This window comes from Protopterus annectens, chromosome 9.part0 (assembly GCF_019279795.1).
Source record: "Protopterus annectens isolate FY-2018-M chromosome 9.part0, PAN1.0, whole genome shotgun sequence".
NCBI classification, from domain to species: domain Eukaryota; kingdom Metazoa; phylum Chordata; order Ceratodontiformes; family Protopteridae; genus Protopterus; species Protopterus annectens.
Genome location: NC_056743.1, coordinates 258,939,714 through 258,956,548, shown reverse-complemented (window position 1 = coordinate 258,956,548; position 16,835 = coordinate 258,939,714). Strand labels below are relative to the sequence as shown.

At 43.0% G+C, this 16,835-nt stretch overlaps 1 protein-coding gene across 1 annotated transcript in view; it reads right to left on the bottom strand.

Moving 5' to 3' along the window:
- Window positions 1-16,835, bottom strand: part of NAT10 (N-acetyltransferase 10) — a 1,889,152-nt gene that overhangs the window by 1,069,731 nt on the left and 802,586 nt on the right. The window contains exon 12 of the mRNA XM_044082846.1: window positions 1,013-1,149. Coding sequence (XP_043938781.1) covers window positions 1,013-1,149 — 137 coding nt within the window. The remainder of the gene's footprint in view (window positions 1-1,012; window positions 1,150-16,835) is intronic.

The window sequence follows — 16,835 nt, the reverse complement described above, 5'->3', positions numbered from 1 at the left end:
CCGGAGGAGGCCCTTCAGAATGAGTGTATTCTTCCTGTGAATCAACGTGCAGGGATTGAACCCTGTGCAGACTGAACAGGAGGAAATGAGGTGAGGCACCCCTAAACAAACCAGAGGGTGGCAATCAGCTAGGGAAAGCTTATGGCCACACTCTGTGCACTTCCTGAAACCCTGTTTGGGTGTCTCCACCATATGGATGGAGAGAGAGAGAGACCCAAAAACACACACAAGGCTAGGAAAGAAAAGGGGAAAATTTTTTATATATATATTTAGTACAGAGGGCAATTCTCCTGCTCTCCCATATGAGGAAGAAGCTCCTCAACTTGTATATTGAGCTCCATAGTCTACAACTTTGGGAAAGGAAGAAAAATCCCCAAAGCAGCACATAGCAGTCTTTGGCAATTATATGATCTGAAGTTGTTGTTTTTCATTTGCTCTTATGCCTGTGAGTACTCTGATTCGGGACGGATCCGACTCGGCCACATTTCCAGCATTTGATCCGAGTTCCAAGCTCCTCCCCTACCCATTATGCCAGTCTCCTTCCTCCCTTCAGATCTTGTCTGCTCTTCTAGCATTTGCATCATGGCCCAGTCTCTAAGCAACTGTTTTGGGTACGTTTGTAGTTTTTGTCCTAACTATTCATCTTACCACTTTTCTATCTCCTCTTGTCATTCTTCTGTCTTTCTAACTTAGCCCTCAGGCATCGGGTGCTCGTTTATATATATATTGATGGTTATGTAATACTGAGCTAGAAAATTATACTGTAATTTAGCAAGGTGTAACAGACTTGCTTTCATCATTTCAACAAGTATTTCAGGACTCTGCTTATTCTCAGGTAACTTGCGGCAAACAAATACAAAGAGCACCTTTCACAACTAGGCCCAAACAGAATCATAAGCCATGCAGAAAAAATTCAGTCATTAATGCCAATATTCTTATTTGTGCATGCAAATTACAGAGAAAAGTATTTTTCTGAGGACTTCTTGCTGCAGAAAAGCTGAATGGCACTTACCCATTAATAGTGGATGCCATGAACACAAGATATGGCCCCAGCAAATTCTTAACCAGAGGGAGAGGAATAGCAGCAGCTTCATCAATCACCACAAGTTCTGCCTGGCCCAGCTTCATGGAGTCTGCAGGATGAATATACTAGAAGAAAAATAAAACGTAAAATTTAATTAACTAAACTAATAAAAAAGTACTAGTGTTGAATTTATTTCACTGTAATGAAACAAAGTAATCACAGAAACACAGCTAGATATTCAGCAGCAAGTGCACAACAAAGAACATACCACTACCGCATAGTACTCTGACAGCATGATGTCAGTTTATGTAGCTACCATTAAGAGAAGCAGAATAACTTTTTGCTTCTATAGCCCATCCACTTGAGAATACACCACAGCTGCCCTCTCACTGCTCCTGGAGAGCTGCATGAAAATACTAAATATACATGTATCACTTTCTTGCTTAGCCTCCAATCCCCCCAAAAATGATGCACATCATGGTTTTTGTGGATGAGATGAAGCAAAACCCATCTGCCAACTTTCTGCATACTTGTTTAGTCTTTCCACATCCTTTCTTAGGCTCTCTCCTCTCAATGCTGAACCTACTTTTGGTATGTTAGTGAAAAGAACGAACGTATTCTCTAGTCCCTCAGGTAAGCATGAAACAAGAAGACCGAAGAACTGACAAGTCTAATCCCACCTGTACTCACCTAGTGACGTTCCTATTGCTCACAATATCCTCATCACACCACAACCCTCTGTATCCTACTCTTCACCCAGGAAACAATCCAATACTTTAAACTTAGTTTTATACTCGAGCTCACCATTTTTCTGTTCTGGTGGGGGGAGGCAGTGTGACAGCAAATGATCACCAAATTGACAAACCAAGGTCAGAATGTCTATGTGCTTGCTTGTACACTTGTGGGATCATTCATGAGCTTGTGAGAAATAAGCAGAAATGCATTACTATGATGACAAAAAAGGATTTCTAGTCAAGGATGAAACCTTTAAAAAACTCAGAGAAGGAAGGCTGAGGCATCTTAACTTATCCCTTGAATCAATTTCCCTTTCTCTTCACTTTTTCACATTGCAGCACCAGATGGTCCAAACACAACCTCTCTGTCAAGGAAGAATTCAAAATTTCAGCTAACACATCTCAGGCAAATTTAAACAACGTACAATTGCAAACCTTCACATCACAGATCCAGTAGCTGCTGCTCTAGAACAGTCATTAGTGGAGTCTTAAGAACATTTTATGTTTAGTTGCTGAGAAACAGAAGTAATAAAAAAATTTCAAGAGGCCCCCCCCCCACCCCAACAACCTCCAACAAGGAAAAGTGTCAGTAATGGTCCTTATATTTTCAAAAGCAAGCACAAATTTTAACATACAAGCTTAATTAAAACTCCTAAAAATAAGAGTGGCAGAGAAATGCACTCTTTCTCCAACCCTATCAAAAAATTTCCAATCACCGTCAGAGAAAGGAGGGAGATTAGCATTTACCACATGTTTAGGTCCAGAAGGATTAAACAAGGAAATCACTGCAGGGTCAGACCTAGGATTAGAATGCATATGGAAGATGGAGAAATTTTATATAATTTATCTACCTTCTTATGGGCTGTAGGTTGGCTTTCAGGCATGTTGCAGTATGCAATAAAAACATCCTCCAAGCTGAAGAACAGGAGGAAAAGCAGTAGCCTTACCTGACCTCTGTTTAGCAATGGAAAAATTGCTAGCAGACCATTACTCCTAGAAAGTCTGCAAAATGAGTGCTCTCCAATAGCAGGAAAGCTCTGAATGGCTTGGCAGCCAGACCACTGATTTTCTCCTGTCTTGCTCAAACTATGAAAGGTCTTGGTACTTGAAAGGTGCCCTTAAGTTTTGGGAGCTGGCCGGCCACAACCCATATAGTGAAGTCTACCGCAGCAGTGATGTAATGTATGTCTATCTCATTTAATTTTGAGCGAAGATTGCTTAAACTCGCACTTGATACCAGAGATTCCTACCAGAGATCATTGGTCTCCAAAATGACCTGTCTCCAACTTACCTTCCTTAAAAGTTGTTTCATTGGAAGAGGGTGGAGTTACTATGGCTGTAGAGTTGAGTTTGACCATTTGAAAATGGCTAGACCATTTTAAGTGTCTAAAGAAAGTTAAAGGAGATACCTTTTAAAAATATGCATGGCTGCAAAAATGTTTTTACTTCATGTCCCAAATGAGAGCCAATATTTTCCTTTCATGTCAATGATTCTACCAGTGTCTAAGCAGATAGCTTTGTGTGTGTGTGTGTGTGTGTGTGTGTGTATGTAGTTCAATCTCTAGAAATGAATATGAAAGATGTGGATATCAGACATTTTTCGATGCAAAACAGGCTAAGGAGGAAAAAGTTTATCTAACAAAACATGAGTCAGCAAACAGAAGGGGTCACTGCTTCTCATTCTTCTCACAATAAAGCTAATAGACAGACTTTGCCAGTGAAACCTTTCTGTAATGTCCCACAGGAAAATACTTGAGAGAGAAAAAAAAGGACAAAAGAGTTGACTAGAAGAATCTGGAGTATACAGGACATGAACCATACTAATGTTGGGAAATGGAGATGAACAGGAGGACCAGCAACACTGAAATTAATGAATAAATGAGGGATTATAAAGCATCAATATTAATTTCAAAGAAAAACTGTCTAAGAAAGACTGGACTTTTGCTGACTTTGTTTAACTCATGGGTGAACTGTAAAGCATATACCCCCAATTTTATTTCAATATTTAGGACACTAAAAAGGGAAAAATGAACTGTGAAGTAAAACAATTAAAGTGCATATGATGTATATATAGTAAAGTAGTTTTGTGTAGTGTGTAGTCAGGGGTATTTTAAATGTAGGGGAGCCTTTCAGTGACTGCTGTGTAAGTTAAAGATATTAAAGTTAACAAATACGTTAAGTTGTAAAAAATATAGGTTTTACAGCTTAACAAGGACAAAAGCAAGTTTGATGTCAAAATGATGTGTGCTTGGGATGCTGGGGTGTGGGTTAAGGTATAAAAGTACATTGATTAATACATGTACAACTAAGATATTTTCTCTTATTTTTACAAGGGTGAATGGCTAGATTATTGCCCTTGGCTTAAGCTGTAAACAAGTTTTTTGTTTTTGTTTTGAAATACACATGCAAAAAAAAAAAAACTGTCATACAAATGGTGGGAACAATAGCTTTTAATCACAATGACTACACTATCCATACTATCTTGGAGCACAATTGGCCTTACAGGTATAGACAAAAATGACAGAGGAGTTGTTGTTGTTTGTCTTTTGGCTTTTCCCAGTCAGGGGTCGCCACAGTGGAACTCCGGTCCACTAATGATTGGCAGTTGTTTTTTATGGTGTTGAGTTGCCAGACCAATGCCCAACCTTCAGCGAAGGCACGCCCATTCAACGCATGTCTTTCAAACGCCCACTCGACTGCGTGGAGGACATGTAGACTCCACTTGAATTATATTAAGGAATGCAGAGTGCAAATAGCAATGCTGCAGGAGACATGTTTGGAAAGAAATGAACTGAATTTGACAAAGAATGGATATCAAGACAGATATTTATTAGAATACTGTGGACAAAGGAAATAGGGAAGTAAGATTGCTACAGGACCTACAATAGTGATAGAAGAGGAAAAAGAAAAAGACAATAATGGTAGACTTCTGGTAGTAAGGGGCTACTGGCAATGGACAAGGAAAGTGCTGGAATATATTTATATTCTAACAAAAACTGCTATTATGGATCTTAAAAAATTACGGATAAATCTAATTTCAATAAAGAATATTACTTATAGATGATGACTGAAACCTGATCTGTAATAATGAGGATGCATTAGGGGAACCAGAAGGGAAAATATAAAGAAATAGGGTAGATTTCTGAACATCATCATGAAAACATTTGGTATGGAAAATGTGAATTCAGTAGTAGGAACTCAGAATTTACATATTATCCAAAGGTACAATAAAGTACAGTTGTGTACACTTACCATAAATGTAGATGTTTGAGTGCATTCACTGTTGCAGTCATCACCTGTGGCTTATCCCTGCTGTGGTAGCCCTCAGCCGGCCCGAACACCAGAGTCCATGTTTTTCTGCGTCGGCTGCTGCCACATGCTGTCTGACTTCAAGTTGTCAGTGCTACAAAGGAAAGCAGTCTATGTCATTACATCAGTTTTTCTTGCCCTAACCAGTCAGAGGCCCCAGTAAATATGGTAAAGTGGTTCTGGTGGCTAAAAGCCACAGTTAGCAACTTAAGTCTCTCTAAAGAAAGAAGATACAAGGGGGAAGGAGGGTGGGAAACTAGGACTGCAACACTAAATACACTCTAACATCTACATTTATGGTAAGTGTACACAACTGTACTACGTTCTTCGCATTTCACTCTTGCAGTCACCACCTGTGGAAGGATTCCCAAAGCTGAGGAGAGGGGTGGTAGAATTAAGCAAGAGACCTAGGAATGGGTCAGCATGGCCTGCAGAACTGAAGAGGCAAACCGTGCCCTAGCCTTAGAAAATAAAGGGAGGTGGTAATGTTTGGTAAAGGTATGGACAGAAGTCCAGGTGCCAGCTTCCAGGATTGTCCCTCATGGGAACTCCTCTGAGGAATGCTGTGAAAGTGGAGGCTGTCCTAGTGGAATGTGTTTGAATAGACTTAGGGGGGTTTTCCCATGCAATCTGTAGCAGAAATGAATACAGTGTGATATCCATTTGAAAATGGTTTGTTTGGAAATGGGTTTCCCCTCTGCCCCTGGGGCAAATCTGACAAGTAGCTGATCTGTTTTCCTGAATGGTTTAGTAATGTCCAGATAGTATCTGAGCTGTCTGTGCACATCTAGTGAGTGCAGAATTCTTTCCCCCTTGTTTTGAGGATGAGGAAAGAAGGTGGGTAAGATGTATGGCCTGGTTGAGAGTTACATTAGATACCACCTTGGGCATAAAAGAGGGATTAATTCTCAGGGAGACCCTGTCTGCATGGAAGATGATGATGGGCTTAATAGCCATCAGTGCCTGGAGTTCTGACACTGAGGTGATAGCTAGAAGAAAAGCAGTCTTCCAGGAGAGGTATCTTAGTTCTGCTGAAGAAGCAGGTTCAACGGGTGGTAAAGTAAGTTTTTCCAAAACATAATTCAGATCCCAGGCTGGAGTAGGTGGCCTTCTAGGAAGTCTGATATTAGAAGCCTCTCTGAAGAATTGTTTAATTAAAAGATAAGAGAACAGGGGATGTTCTGTATCAAAATGAGCTGAAATAGCTGAGGCATGGAATTTAACAGAGAAGAAGGAGAGGCCACTATTAAGTAGTTCTGCTAGGTAGTCCAGAATAAGAGGGATGGAAGGTTGTGAAGTACTGCTCCTTCTGGAACGGCTCCATGAGCAGAATCTTTTCCATTTTCCTGCGTAAGATTTTCTGGTGTTGGGCCTTCTGGCCTCTATGATAATGTCTAGGACCAGTTTGCTTAATAGGGACCCATTGCTTGCTTGAGAGTATTAGCCATGCTGATAGTTTGAGAGTCTGTAAATTTGGGTGCAGTATTCCCCCCCCAACCTGAGTTAAGAGGTTTGAGATCAAGGGAAGCTGCCTGGGAGGCTGTAAGGTTAGGCTGCGCAGTAAGGAGTACCAATGTTGTCTGGGCCAGTCTGGAGCAATGAGCATGGCCTTTGGTCTCTCCTCCTTTATTTTGATCAGTACACCTTGGGAATAAGAGGCAGAAGAGGGAATGCATACACAAAGAGGGTACTCCAGGGGAAGGTCAAGGCATCCACCTTCCATGCTAGGTGGTGGTACTCCCTGGTACAGAATTTTTTCAACTAATGGTTCAGATATGAAGCAAAGAGATCGACCTCTGAACTCTCCCATGCCAGAGTGATTTGTAAAAAGATTTTTCTGTGGAGCTGCCACTCGTGGGGTTCCAGTAAGTTTCTGCTTAGGTGGTCTGCCAGGGTGGTGTTGATCCATGGCAAGTATTGGACTATCAGGTGTAGCCCCACGGTAGAGGCTGTCAGAGTTTCATGGTTAGCCTGCACAAAAAGTAAGATTTTGTCCCTCCCTGTTTGTTGATGTACCACATTACTTTGGTGTTGTCTGTTTTGATTAGGAGAACCCCTTGCATGAGATGGGGTTTGAAGGATGTCAGAGCCTGTTGTACTGCCATCATTTCCTTCTGGTTGATGTGCAAGGGAAGGTGCTGGGCATCCAAAAGACCTTGGGTGCACCTGCCTTCTAGGTGAGCGCCCCAAGCTATGTCTGTGGCATCGGTGGTGATGGTCAGCCCGGTTGGGCAGAGGATGAAAGGAAGACTCTTGCTCTCGGCACAGGCCCCCGCCCACCAGAGAAGCTCGGCCCTTATACAGGGGATCAGAGGGAGAGAGGTGTCTAGAGGCTGACACCAAAGGTTCTTTAGATACCACTGAAGTTTTCTCATGTGAAGCCTGGCCAGAGGAATTAGAACGATGCAAGATGCCATGTACCCCAAGGCTTGCAGGAACTTCCTCACAGTGAGGTGACTTTTGGAAGCCAGCTGGGTAAAGTAGAGAGGCAGGAAGCGCTGCTTTTCTGGGGATAGGAAGGCCATTTGGGATGCTGTGTCCAGCAGTGCTCCAAAGAAAATGATGTTCTTGGAGGGTGTTTGCTTTGTTTTCCTCTTATTGATGGTGAACTCTAATGAGGCTAGGAGGGTTTTGACAAAGAGGAGGTCCTGGAGCAGCTGTTCTTTGCACTCTGCCTGAATGAGGCAGTCATCCAGATAAGGGTAAATCTGTATATTTTTCTGTCTGCAAAATGCTATGGCTGGGGCTAAGCGTTTGAATACTCTGGGAGCAGTAGATAAGCCAAAGGGTAGCACAGAGAACTGAAAGCCTCCTCTGAAGTGCAAGAATTTTCTGCAGGATTCCCTTATGGGGATGTGGAGGTAGGTATCTTTTAGGTTTAGGGTCACTAACCAGGCATTTTTTTGTCAGCATAGGCAGTAGCTGCTGCAAAGTTAGCATTTTGAATTTGGGGACCACCACTGAGGTGTTCAGAATGGACAGATCCATGAATGGGCACCAAGTACCCTCTTTTCTGGGAACAAGGAATAGTCTGGAATAAAAGCCTTTGCCGGTTTGGTTTGAGGGGACAGCTTCTACTGCCCCTTGTGATAAGAGAATTTGGACTTGTTTCAATGCCTCTGCCCACTGATTTGGAAGCAAGTCTGGGTACCCTCTTGGAACTGGGAGTTCGTTGAAAAAAAATTTGTACCCCTGAAAAATGATCTTTAAGACACACCGGTCCTTTGTAACAGAGAGCCAATTTTCTTTGCAGAGGGAGAGCCTCCCTCCTAGTTTTTGGTGAGTGACAGGAGGGCAGAAGGGGGAAAGGGAGTCATTAAAAGTTTTTGCCATAGAGGGATGGCTTAGAACTCCCTGCCTTTGGGGTGGAAGTAGTCCACTGTTTGGTTCCCTGCTGTCCCTGGGATAGGGGCCTGGGAGGCTTGTCCCTGGCAGGCCTTACTTGCCCCTGTCTGCTAGGTGCAGGAAAGGACCAATGCTTAGAGGGAAAATTCCTGCTGAACCTTGGGGGGTTGTACCTGAAAGAAATCTTTTACTGTTGCATAAATTTTGCTTTGTCTTCCATCTTTTTAAGCACCTCTTCTGCTTTTACTCCAAACAAGCTTTCCTTATCCAATGGTGTATCAATTAATTTAGACTTGACATGATCAGGGAGAGGTTGCTCCTTCAACCATCCACGTCTCCTAATGACAGATCCTGACACTGCTGCCCTGCTTGAGGCTTCTAGGATGTCACATCGACAGTGTAATGAGTGCTTGGCCACTTGACAAGTAAGAGTGCAGTAAATCTGCTAACTCTTTCAAATTGGCACAGTCAGAAAAGGTTGAAGTCTTTTGCTTTAATAATTCCAAAGTGTGTTGTTGATATTTTAACATATGGAACTGACAGTTGCATGCTCTGATAGCTAAGGTTGCAGAGGTGTATACTTTTTTATCCCATCTACCCAGAGCTCTGTAATCCTTGTCAGAAGGAATAGGATTCTTAGCGGAACTAGCCTTAGCTCCTTTAGGTCCCTGGGTAATGATCTCTGGGTCTGCAGCAGGACTTCTGTACAGGTATTTGTGAGAATCGGGTACCCTGTATTACCAGACAGGTTTACTGGGAGCAGGAGGTAGGGCTTCAGGGGCTAAGCTGGATTCATGGAAAACCTCATCCTCTAAGATAGGGGGGATTGCCAAGGGTCTGTGCTGGGACAGGTCTAGAAACTCTTAGTCTTTTCTTACACTGAGGGAAGTCCTGGGTCTCCCAGTGAAAATGTTCCTTGAGGGTGTGAAGGGTTTCCCCAAAGGAAAGGTCTTCTGGTGGGGAGGCAGAAGGAAAGGATTCCTCTGCATCTAAATCCTCATAATAATCAGATTCCTCAGAATCCTGTTTTATCAGTATTTCAGAAGAATGGTGTATTTTCCTTTTAGAAGTTGTGGCCTGACTGCCCCTGATAAGGGAAATAAGACCCTTTGCCACTTTAAGCATTTGGGCTTGGGGAGGTGGAGCAGGAGTAAAATGGTGGCTAGAGGTACATTTTCTAGGAGTGGCCTGGCTTCTAGGCCTAAGAGTATACATCGGTCTTAGAGAAACGGTAGTCAGATGAGAAGACGTCTGTTTTTGTCTAGATTCGGTAGTGCAAAATGCCTCCTCAGAAGCCGGTGCCTGCATCGCGGCTCCGGACCCAACAGAGGCAGAGACAACCGAAGGCTCAAAGGACGAAGAAGATTTCTGCGGCATACCAGACTCCAAAAGCGTATCGGTAGAGGGCTGCGTAAATATTGTATTGAGCATCAGGAGATGTGAAAGCACCTCACTGAATTCTGGGAAAGTGACAACCTGCTAAGCGGTAGAGTCATCGAAAGGCTTAGCCTTGTGTGGTCTATCTTTATCTCTATGTTTTTTTTTTTGGAATATCCACTGATTGTTGGCTGACAGATGCCATTTCGGAATGTGAAGACAGGAGACGAAAATACCTGTCTACAACAAGAGCTCTACGATGAATGGTTCTCGCGTTAAAGAGGGCACAGAACCAGCAATGAAAGACGTTGTGGTCTGGACCTAAACAAGTGACGCAGTATGAATGGAAGTCTCTGTGTGGGATTTGCTTTCCACAGGGAAGACAATTGTTAACTTTTTCGGACATCGGTTATTGCAAGAAAAAAGGATCCGCAACAAGGTACTTAGCTTTAGACGTTTTCAGCTGTAATTCAAACTCTGGTAGCGAATGACTGGCACACTTGTGAACTGCTATGGGCTCCACGGCAAGAAAGACTGGTGTAATGGTGTCAGCTGTCTTCCTTTATAGTACTGATGACCTGACGTCAGACAGCAAGCGACAGGAGCCAACACAGAAAAATATGCACTACGGTATTCGGGCCGGCCAAGGGCTCCCACAGCAGGGATAACCCACAGGTGATGACTGCAACAGTGAAACACGAAGAACATCTGGTTTAGACTAGATAGAAATTCTATTTCAAAGGAATATGTGCATTTAACTGAAAGCTTTGACACATCAATAATTATTTCAGATCATGCACTGATAAAAAGATAAAAATGCAGAGTAATGACATAAAAATGAGGCACTGGTGCTTTCTCACCTACCTGTTAAAAGAGAAACGTATTCAAGAGTTACTAGGGGAAAATATAAATGTATTCAGAAATTATAACTAGTGAGTGGGATAAAATGAAAATAGGGTCAAAATAAAAGAAAACGTGATGTGGTTAAAAAGTAATAGGAATTACTTAGAGGGGCTGACAAAGGTTAAAGTATAGCAGCATAAGGGGACTCTCACAGAATAACAGGCACAAATACAGAGTGCTAAAGACAAAATAATAGAACATCAGGATAATATGCATGAGCTCAGAAAGACTGCTGTTAAGCAACTATTTTTTGATGAGAACTCCAAAGCACAAAACCTTTTAGCACAGTGATTTAGTGAACAAAAAGTAGAGAGGGTTGTTGCCAAACTTAGGGATCATATAACAAGAAAAATAACCAGAGAAGTATCAAGAGATATTTCAGAAATTGTATGAAAACTTGCATTAAGTACAGAAGTGTGGAAATCAAGACAGCATAAACAGAAATATTTAGGGAATACTTAATTATGCCAAGGTTAGATGTAGATGAGGCTCAACAACTATGTAACAGTTAAGACTGGAAGAGTCTAGATAAAAATGGAAATGTATAGTCAATCTTCAGGAAAGTCACCAGGAACACATGGTATTCCATGTGGAAGTTTGGAAGTTAGTAGGGAAGAAAGTGATAGATATCTGGAAGATTTTAACAGCATTTTAAAAGAAGGGGAAGCACCAACATGTCGGAAGAGAGCTGTGGTGACTGCATTACCCAAGGATGGTGAAGAATTAATCCAACTAGGACAGCTGCCAGGAATGTTTGAAAAACATCAAAAAATGTACAGACCTATTATAAATTATATTTATATAATATTAAGTATAAAAATCAGAAATCACTGTTTAAATGAAAATGGATTACTGCAGTTTTAAAGTTAAGAACAGCAGCTAAACTGAGTGCTAATTTTTATACTTGTTATCTATACATTATTAAATATTGTATACTAAAGTTAAACACTGATCTTTATTTTTTTTTTTAATATTTTTAAGTTAATTTGTTGACTTAGGTTATATTAAAACCGTGTATAACTAAGAATTGGGTATTCAAGCACTTGGTGCTTTGTAATTTAGTTCTGATGAAGTCCTGGGTACTTAGGGCAAAAGCCCTTAACTAGCTGAATTTGTTTTATAATAATGGCATTGTTTCTCTAACAGTCCAAGTAGCGATCCTACTTGGACGGATGTGTTGGTGATTTTGCTTTCAGTGCTAGTGTAATTTCTTGATTATAAGGATGGTAAAGACCCAACAGATCCAGCTTCATATAGACCCATTTGAATTTTTAACCATGATTAAATGTTTACGTCTGCACTATTTAAAAGCATGGCAGAGGTGTTGGCAAAATTGATAGCTATGGATCAACATGTTTTTTTGGCTGGGAGGCAAATATCTGAGAGCATTAACAAAACAATGATGATCCAGAGAGAAGCAGGATGTAAGAAAATAACATTGTTGTTGTTGGGTCTTGATGCAAAGAAAGCATTCAGTATAGTAAGCTAGGATTTTACGAGTAGGGCGATAGACGCATTTGCATTCCCCTCGTACAGTAATAATAAGAAGTTATGTACCTACCATAACGTTCCATGTTAGTTGTCTTCTCTCGCCTTCTTTCTTGCTTGATGGGTTCCTCGGCTCCAACTCGGCACTTGCTAAGCTCGAGAGTCACTTTTACCAGCTCGAGGCAGCCCCATATCCCATGATGCAAGGCGGTAAGTACCCAGATCTCGTTTGTTGACAAAGGGCAATAGCACCAAGCATAAAAAACTTCCCAAAGGAAGAAGAAACTTACAGATGGAAAAAGGACCAGGTCTGAATGGTCTTTAGCATAATAGTTTCTTATACAAGGTCTGTCCACGCCAGGGGAAGGAGAAGAAAGGAGGAGAGATAAGACAACTAACATGGAACGTTATGGTAGGTACATAACTTCTTAATGTTAAGTTGTCAATCTCATTCTTGCTTGATGGGACCGCGTCCCTAGCACCTCTATCCTGGGTGGCTCAATGGAACAAACTCTTGAGGACTGTAGAGCCAAAACTGGCTCTGTCCCTGGAGGCCAAGTCCAATTTGTAATGGGAAACAAAAGTGTGAGGAGTAGCCCAAGTGGCCGCTGCACAAATAGTGTCCAAAGGAAGTCTAGCTTGAAAAGCTGTAGAAGTAGCTAAGCTCCTAGTTGAATGTGCTTTAGGTTTTGAGCACAGCTGTTTTCCCCTAGTATAAATTTCAGAGATGACCGAAGAAAGCCATCTGGACAAAGTCACTTTAGAAACAGGAAGGCCTTTTTATTATCGAAACAAAAAGTTGATCAGATTTTCTAAATTTTTTTGTTCTGTCCAAATAATATCTAAGTTGACGGTGGACATCAAGATAATGTAGTTTTTGTTCAGCTTTGTCTGTATAGTTTGGGAAAAATACAGGGAGATCAATAGATTGATTCAAATTGTTCTTTGAAGCGACCTTAGGTAAAAAGGTTGGGTTAGTTCTCAAACATACTCTGTCTTTGTGAAAAACCAAATAAAGAGCATGAAGTTCAGACACCCTCCTGGCAGATGTAATAGCCACTAGGAATAAAGTTTTCCAAGAAAGATATTTCAGGGAACAAGAAACAGCTGGCTCGAAGGGGGGAAGAATCAAGGATGTCAGCACTAAATTTAGATCCCACTGAGGAGGAGGATTCCTGATTGGAGGCTTTAGTAGGAAAATTCCTTTCAAGAAGGCCCTGCAGAGCCTATGGGACATAAAATTATGATCTGCTATCCCGACATGAAAATTGGAAATAGCAGCCAATTGAACTCTGACTGTGGAAGAAGAGGAGCCTGCATGAAAAATCTCTGCTAAGAAGTCCAGGACTGCCTGAACAGGGGCAGTAAAAGGATCAATATTTTGGGCCTTAGCCCAATAAGAGAAACATTTCCATTTGCTTGTATAAATCCTCCTGGTAGAGGATTTTAGCTATGATGTCTCTAACTGGGTTAGAGATCAAAGGAAGCCTGGCTAAGGAAGGAAGTGGAGCAACCATGCTGTGAGGTTGAGAGAAGGGATTGACCGGTGCAGCTGACCCGATTGGTGAATCAGAAGATCTGGCACTGGGTCCAGATGCGCTGCACCAAAAGGTGATGATGGAGGGAACCAAACTTGTCGAGGCCAGTAAGGGGCAATGAGAATCAATTTGGCTCTCAAAGCGGTAGCTTTCTGGATCACCTGTGGGATGAGAGCAAAACGGGGGAACGCATAAAGAAGTCCCTGGGGCCAATCCTGGGTCAGAGCGTCTCTGGGGATGGCCTGATAGAGGAAGAGGCTGAAGAAGTCTGGACATTTGCTGTTTTGGGGAGTAGCAAAAGATCGCAACATGGACGACCCCATTCCAGAAAAATCTCTTCCGCTATAGACTGCTTGAGAGACCACTCGTGAGGCATGAGGATAGCTCTGCTCAATCTGTCCGCTATAATGTTGGTTTTCCCAGGGATATGCGTTGCTACCAGAAACCGATGAGAGGAGATCGCCCATTGCCAAAGTCTGCGACACAAGGGGTAGGACTTGGTTCCGCCCTGTTTGTTGATATACCAAACTACAGACATGTTGTCTGTGTGGTCTGCAATTGTCCCTACGGGAAGAAAGTCTTTGAGGGCTTGCAACGTTAAAAGCACTGCTCTCATCTCCAGGACATTTATGTGCAGATGGTACTCGAACGGTTGCCACGTCCCATGAACCATCCTGCCCTGATAATGACCACCACACCCGATCAGGGAGGCATCCGTGGTGACAGTGGCTATCGGGGACGGAGGTACAAAGCACCTGCCTTGGTGAACCTGAGACGATGTGATCCACCAAGCAAGATGCTCTTTGCATGTCTGTGTCACCAGAATCTGGTGGAAGTTGCTGGTATGACCACTGTGTGAACAGCATCCACTGAAGAAGGCATGTAGAATCGAGCCAGGGAAGAAGAGTAATGGCCGCAGGCATGAGACCTAATACCTTTAGAACCATTCTGGCCTGTATTTTCTTGCTGGGCAGAATGATCCTGACATGAGTTTGAATGTCTGAAACTCTTTGTTCTGTAAGGGTAGCTGACATCCGAACAGTGTTTAAGTTTGCGCCTATGAAGGTAATAGACTGGCAGGGCGATAAGGATGACTTTTCGAAGTTGATTGAGATGCCCAAATGAGAACAAAGGTCTATTGTGTAATCCCTGGCTTGTATAAGCTGATGCCTGGTGGTGGCTGACAGGAGCCAGTCGTCGAGATACGGAAACACCTGGAAGTCTCAGGTGAGCCGTGACCACTGCCATGCATTTGGTGAACACTCTGGGGCTGTAGTGAGACCAAAGGGCAGGGCTCTGAACTGGAAATGACTGGACCCCAGCCAGCGGAGAAATCTCCTGGGCGTCTGTGAATTTTGATGTGATAGTGCATCCTGAAGATCTATTGAGCACATCCAGTTGTCCTTCTGTAAGAAGGGCAGAATTGACTGAAGAGTGACCATTGAATCTTGTCTTCCTGACAGACTTGTTGAGTCTGCTGAGATCCAATATTGGTCTCCAGTCTCCCGTCTTTTGGGGACCAAAAGAACCTTGAGTAGATTCCGGGCTCTGAATGGTCTATTGTAACTGGCTGAATGGCTCTAATTTGCAGTAGATTTGCGATTTCTGACTCTGCAATGTCCCTTAGACCGGGTGGTACATCTGGAAGGGAATTTGAGGGAAAGGACTTTCCTCGAAAGGAATTATGTAACCCTTGGATATGATCGACTGTACCCATCTGTCTTGAGTGAGGGAATGCCAGGCTTCTGGGTACAGTGATAATCTTCCCCCGACTGCCTCCAAGGAGGGACAGCCGGGCAACACCTCAGGGATGCTGAAAGGGCTTGTCAGAGAGAGGCTCCCTGTTTCCCTGGTTCTTGGACCCCTCTGCCTCTAGAGCGTCTGTTATTGTTACCCCCTCTGCCTCTAGGGGTAAACTGACCACGTGAATCCGGCGTGACTCCTTGGGATTTACGGAACCACATCTTCCCACCCTTCTGTCCTTTGGGATAAGAGCAAAACTGATAACACCAAGAAGAGTAGTTCCAGAACCGCAAAGTGAAGACAATAGTTCGTAAAAAAGGTAAGTCCTTTATTAGTTGCCAAGTGGTAAAAATCCAAAGACAGTTGGTACAAAGCAGCAAAATCAAACCAAATGGTAAAAATCCAAAGTCAGTAGGTACAAAACAGCAAAATCAGACAAGCGCTTTCGCTTGGAGAATGCCAAGCTTTTTCAAGTCAAAAACTGCTGCTTTGTACCAACTGTCTTTGGATTTTTACCACTTGGCAACTAATAAAGGACTTACCTTTACTTTTTTTAACTATTGTCTTCACTTTGGCGTTCTGGACTACTCTCCCTGGGATAAGGCCTAGAAGGGTGGAAAACGGACTCCAACAGCAGAAAGAGTCTTGCCGTCCTGCTCGCACCTGGTCAAGGTTTCCTTCACCTGAGGGCCAAACAAAGCTGACCCATCAAAGGGAGAATTTGTGAAGGACGCCAGACTGGATCCATAAAATCACATAGCCGCATCCAGGCTTGGCGTCTAAGAGCCACACCTGTGCCTGCGGCTCTACTCCATCAGCAGCATAAGATATTAGCCGCATGGAGGAGTTTGCAATGGAATTGAGGTTCCTAGCTGAGAAGCAATTTTTCTTGAGCCCCTGCAGCTGTAGGATCCTGAACTACTTCTCCCAGCTCCTTCAGGATATCCCTCTGGAGTCTGGTGAAGTGACATAGGTAATTCAGCGAACGAGCAAAGGTCGCTGAGGAAAACATCCGCTTGCATACCTATCCATGGTCCTAGAGTCCTTATTAGGAGGATGGGCACGGAAGGATCTGCAAGTTCCTTTTGGTGGGCAGCCACCACCATGGCATCAGCGGGACACCCTTAGTAAGGAATTGTTTGTCGCTCGGGCAGTGATAAATTTTGAAGGCCTCCTAGGGACTGGCTCTACAGAGTCAGGAGCTGCCCACGTGCAATCACCTGCATAAGGGGTCGAAGGAGACACCCAGGAGGTGGAGGGCCGAGATCCAAACGCCTCTAGGTATACTGACTCATCCTCAGAGGGATTGTTGGTGGGCCAGTTTCCCTCTGTTTCAGAAGTTCTAGGATGTCTGAGAAGAAGACATCCTCAGAG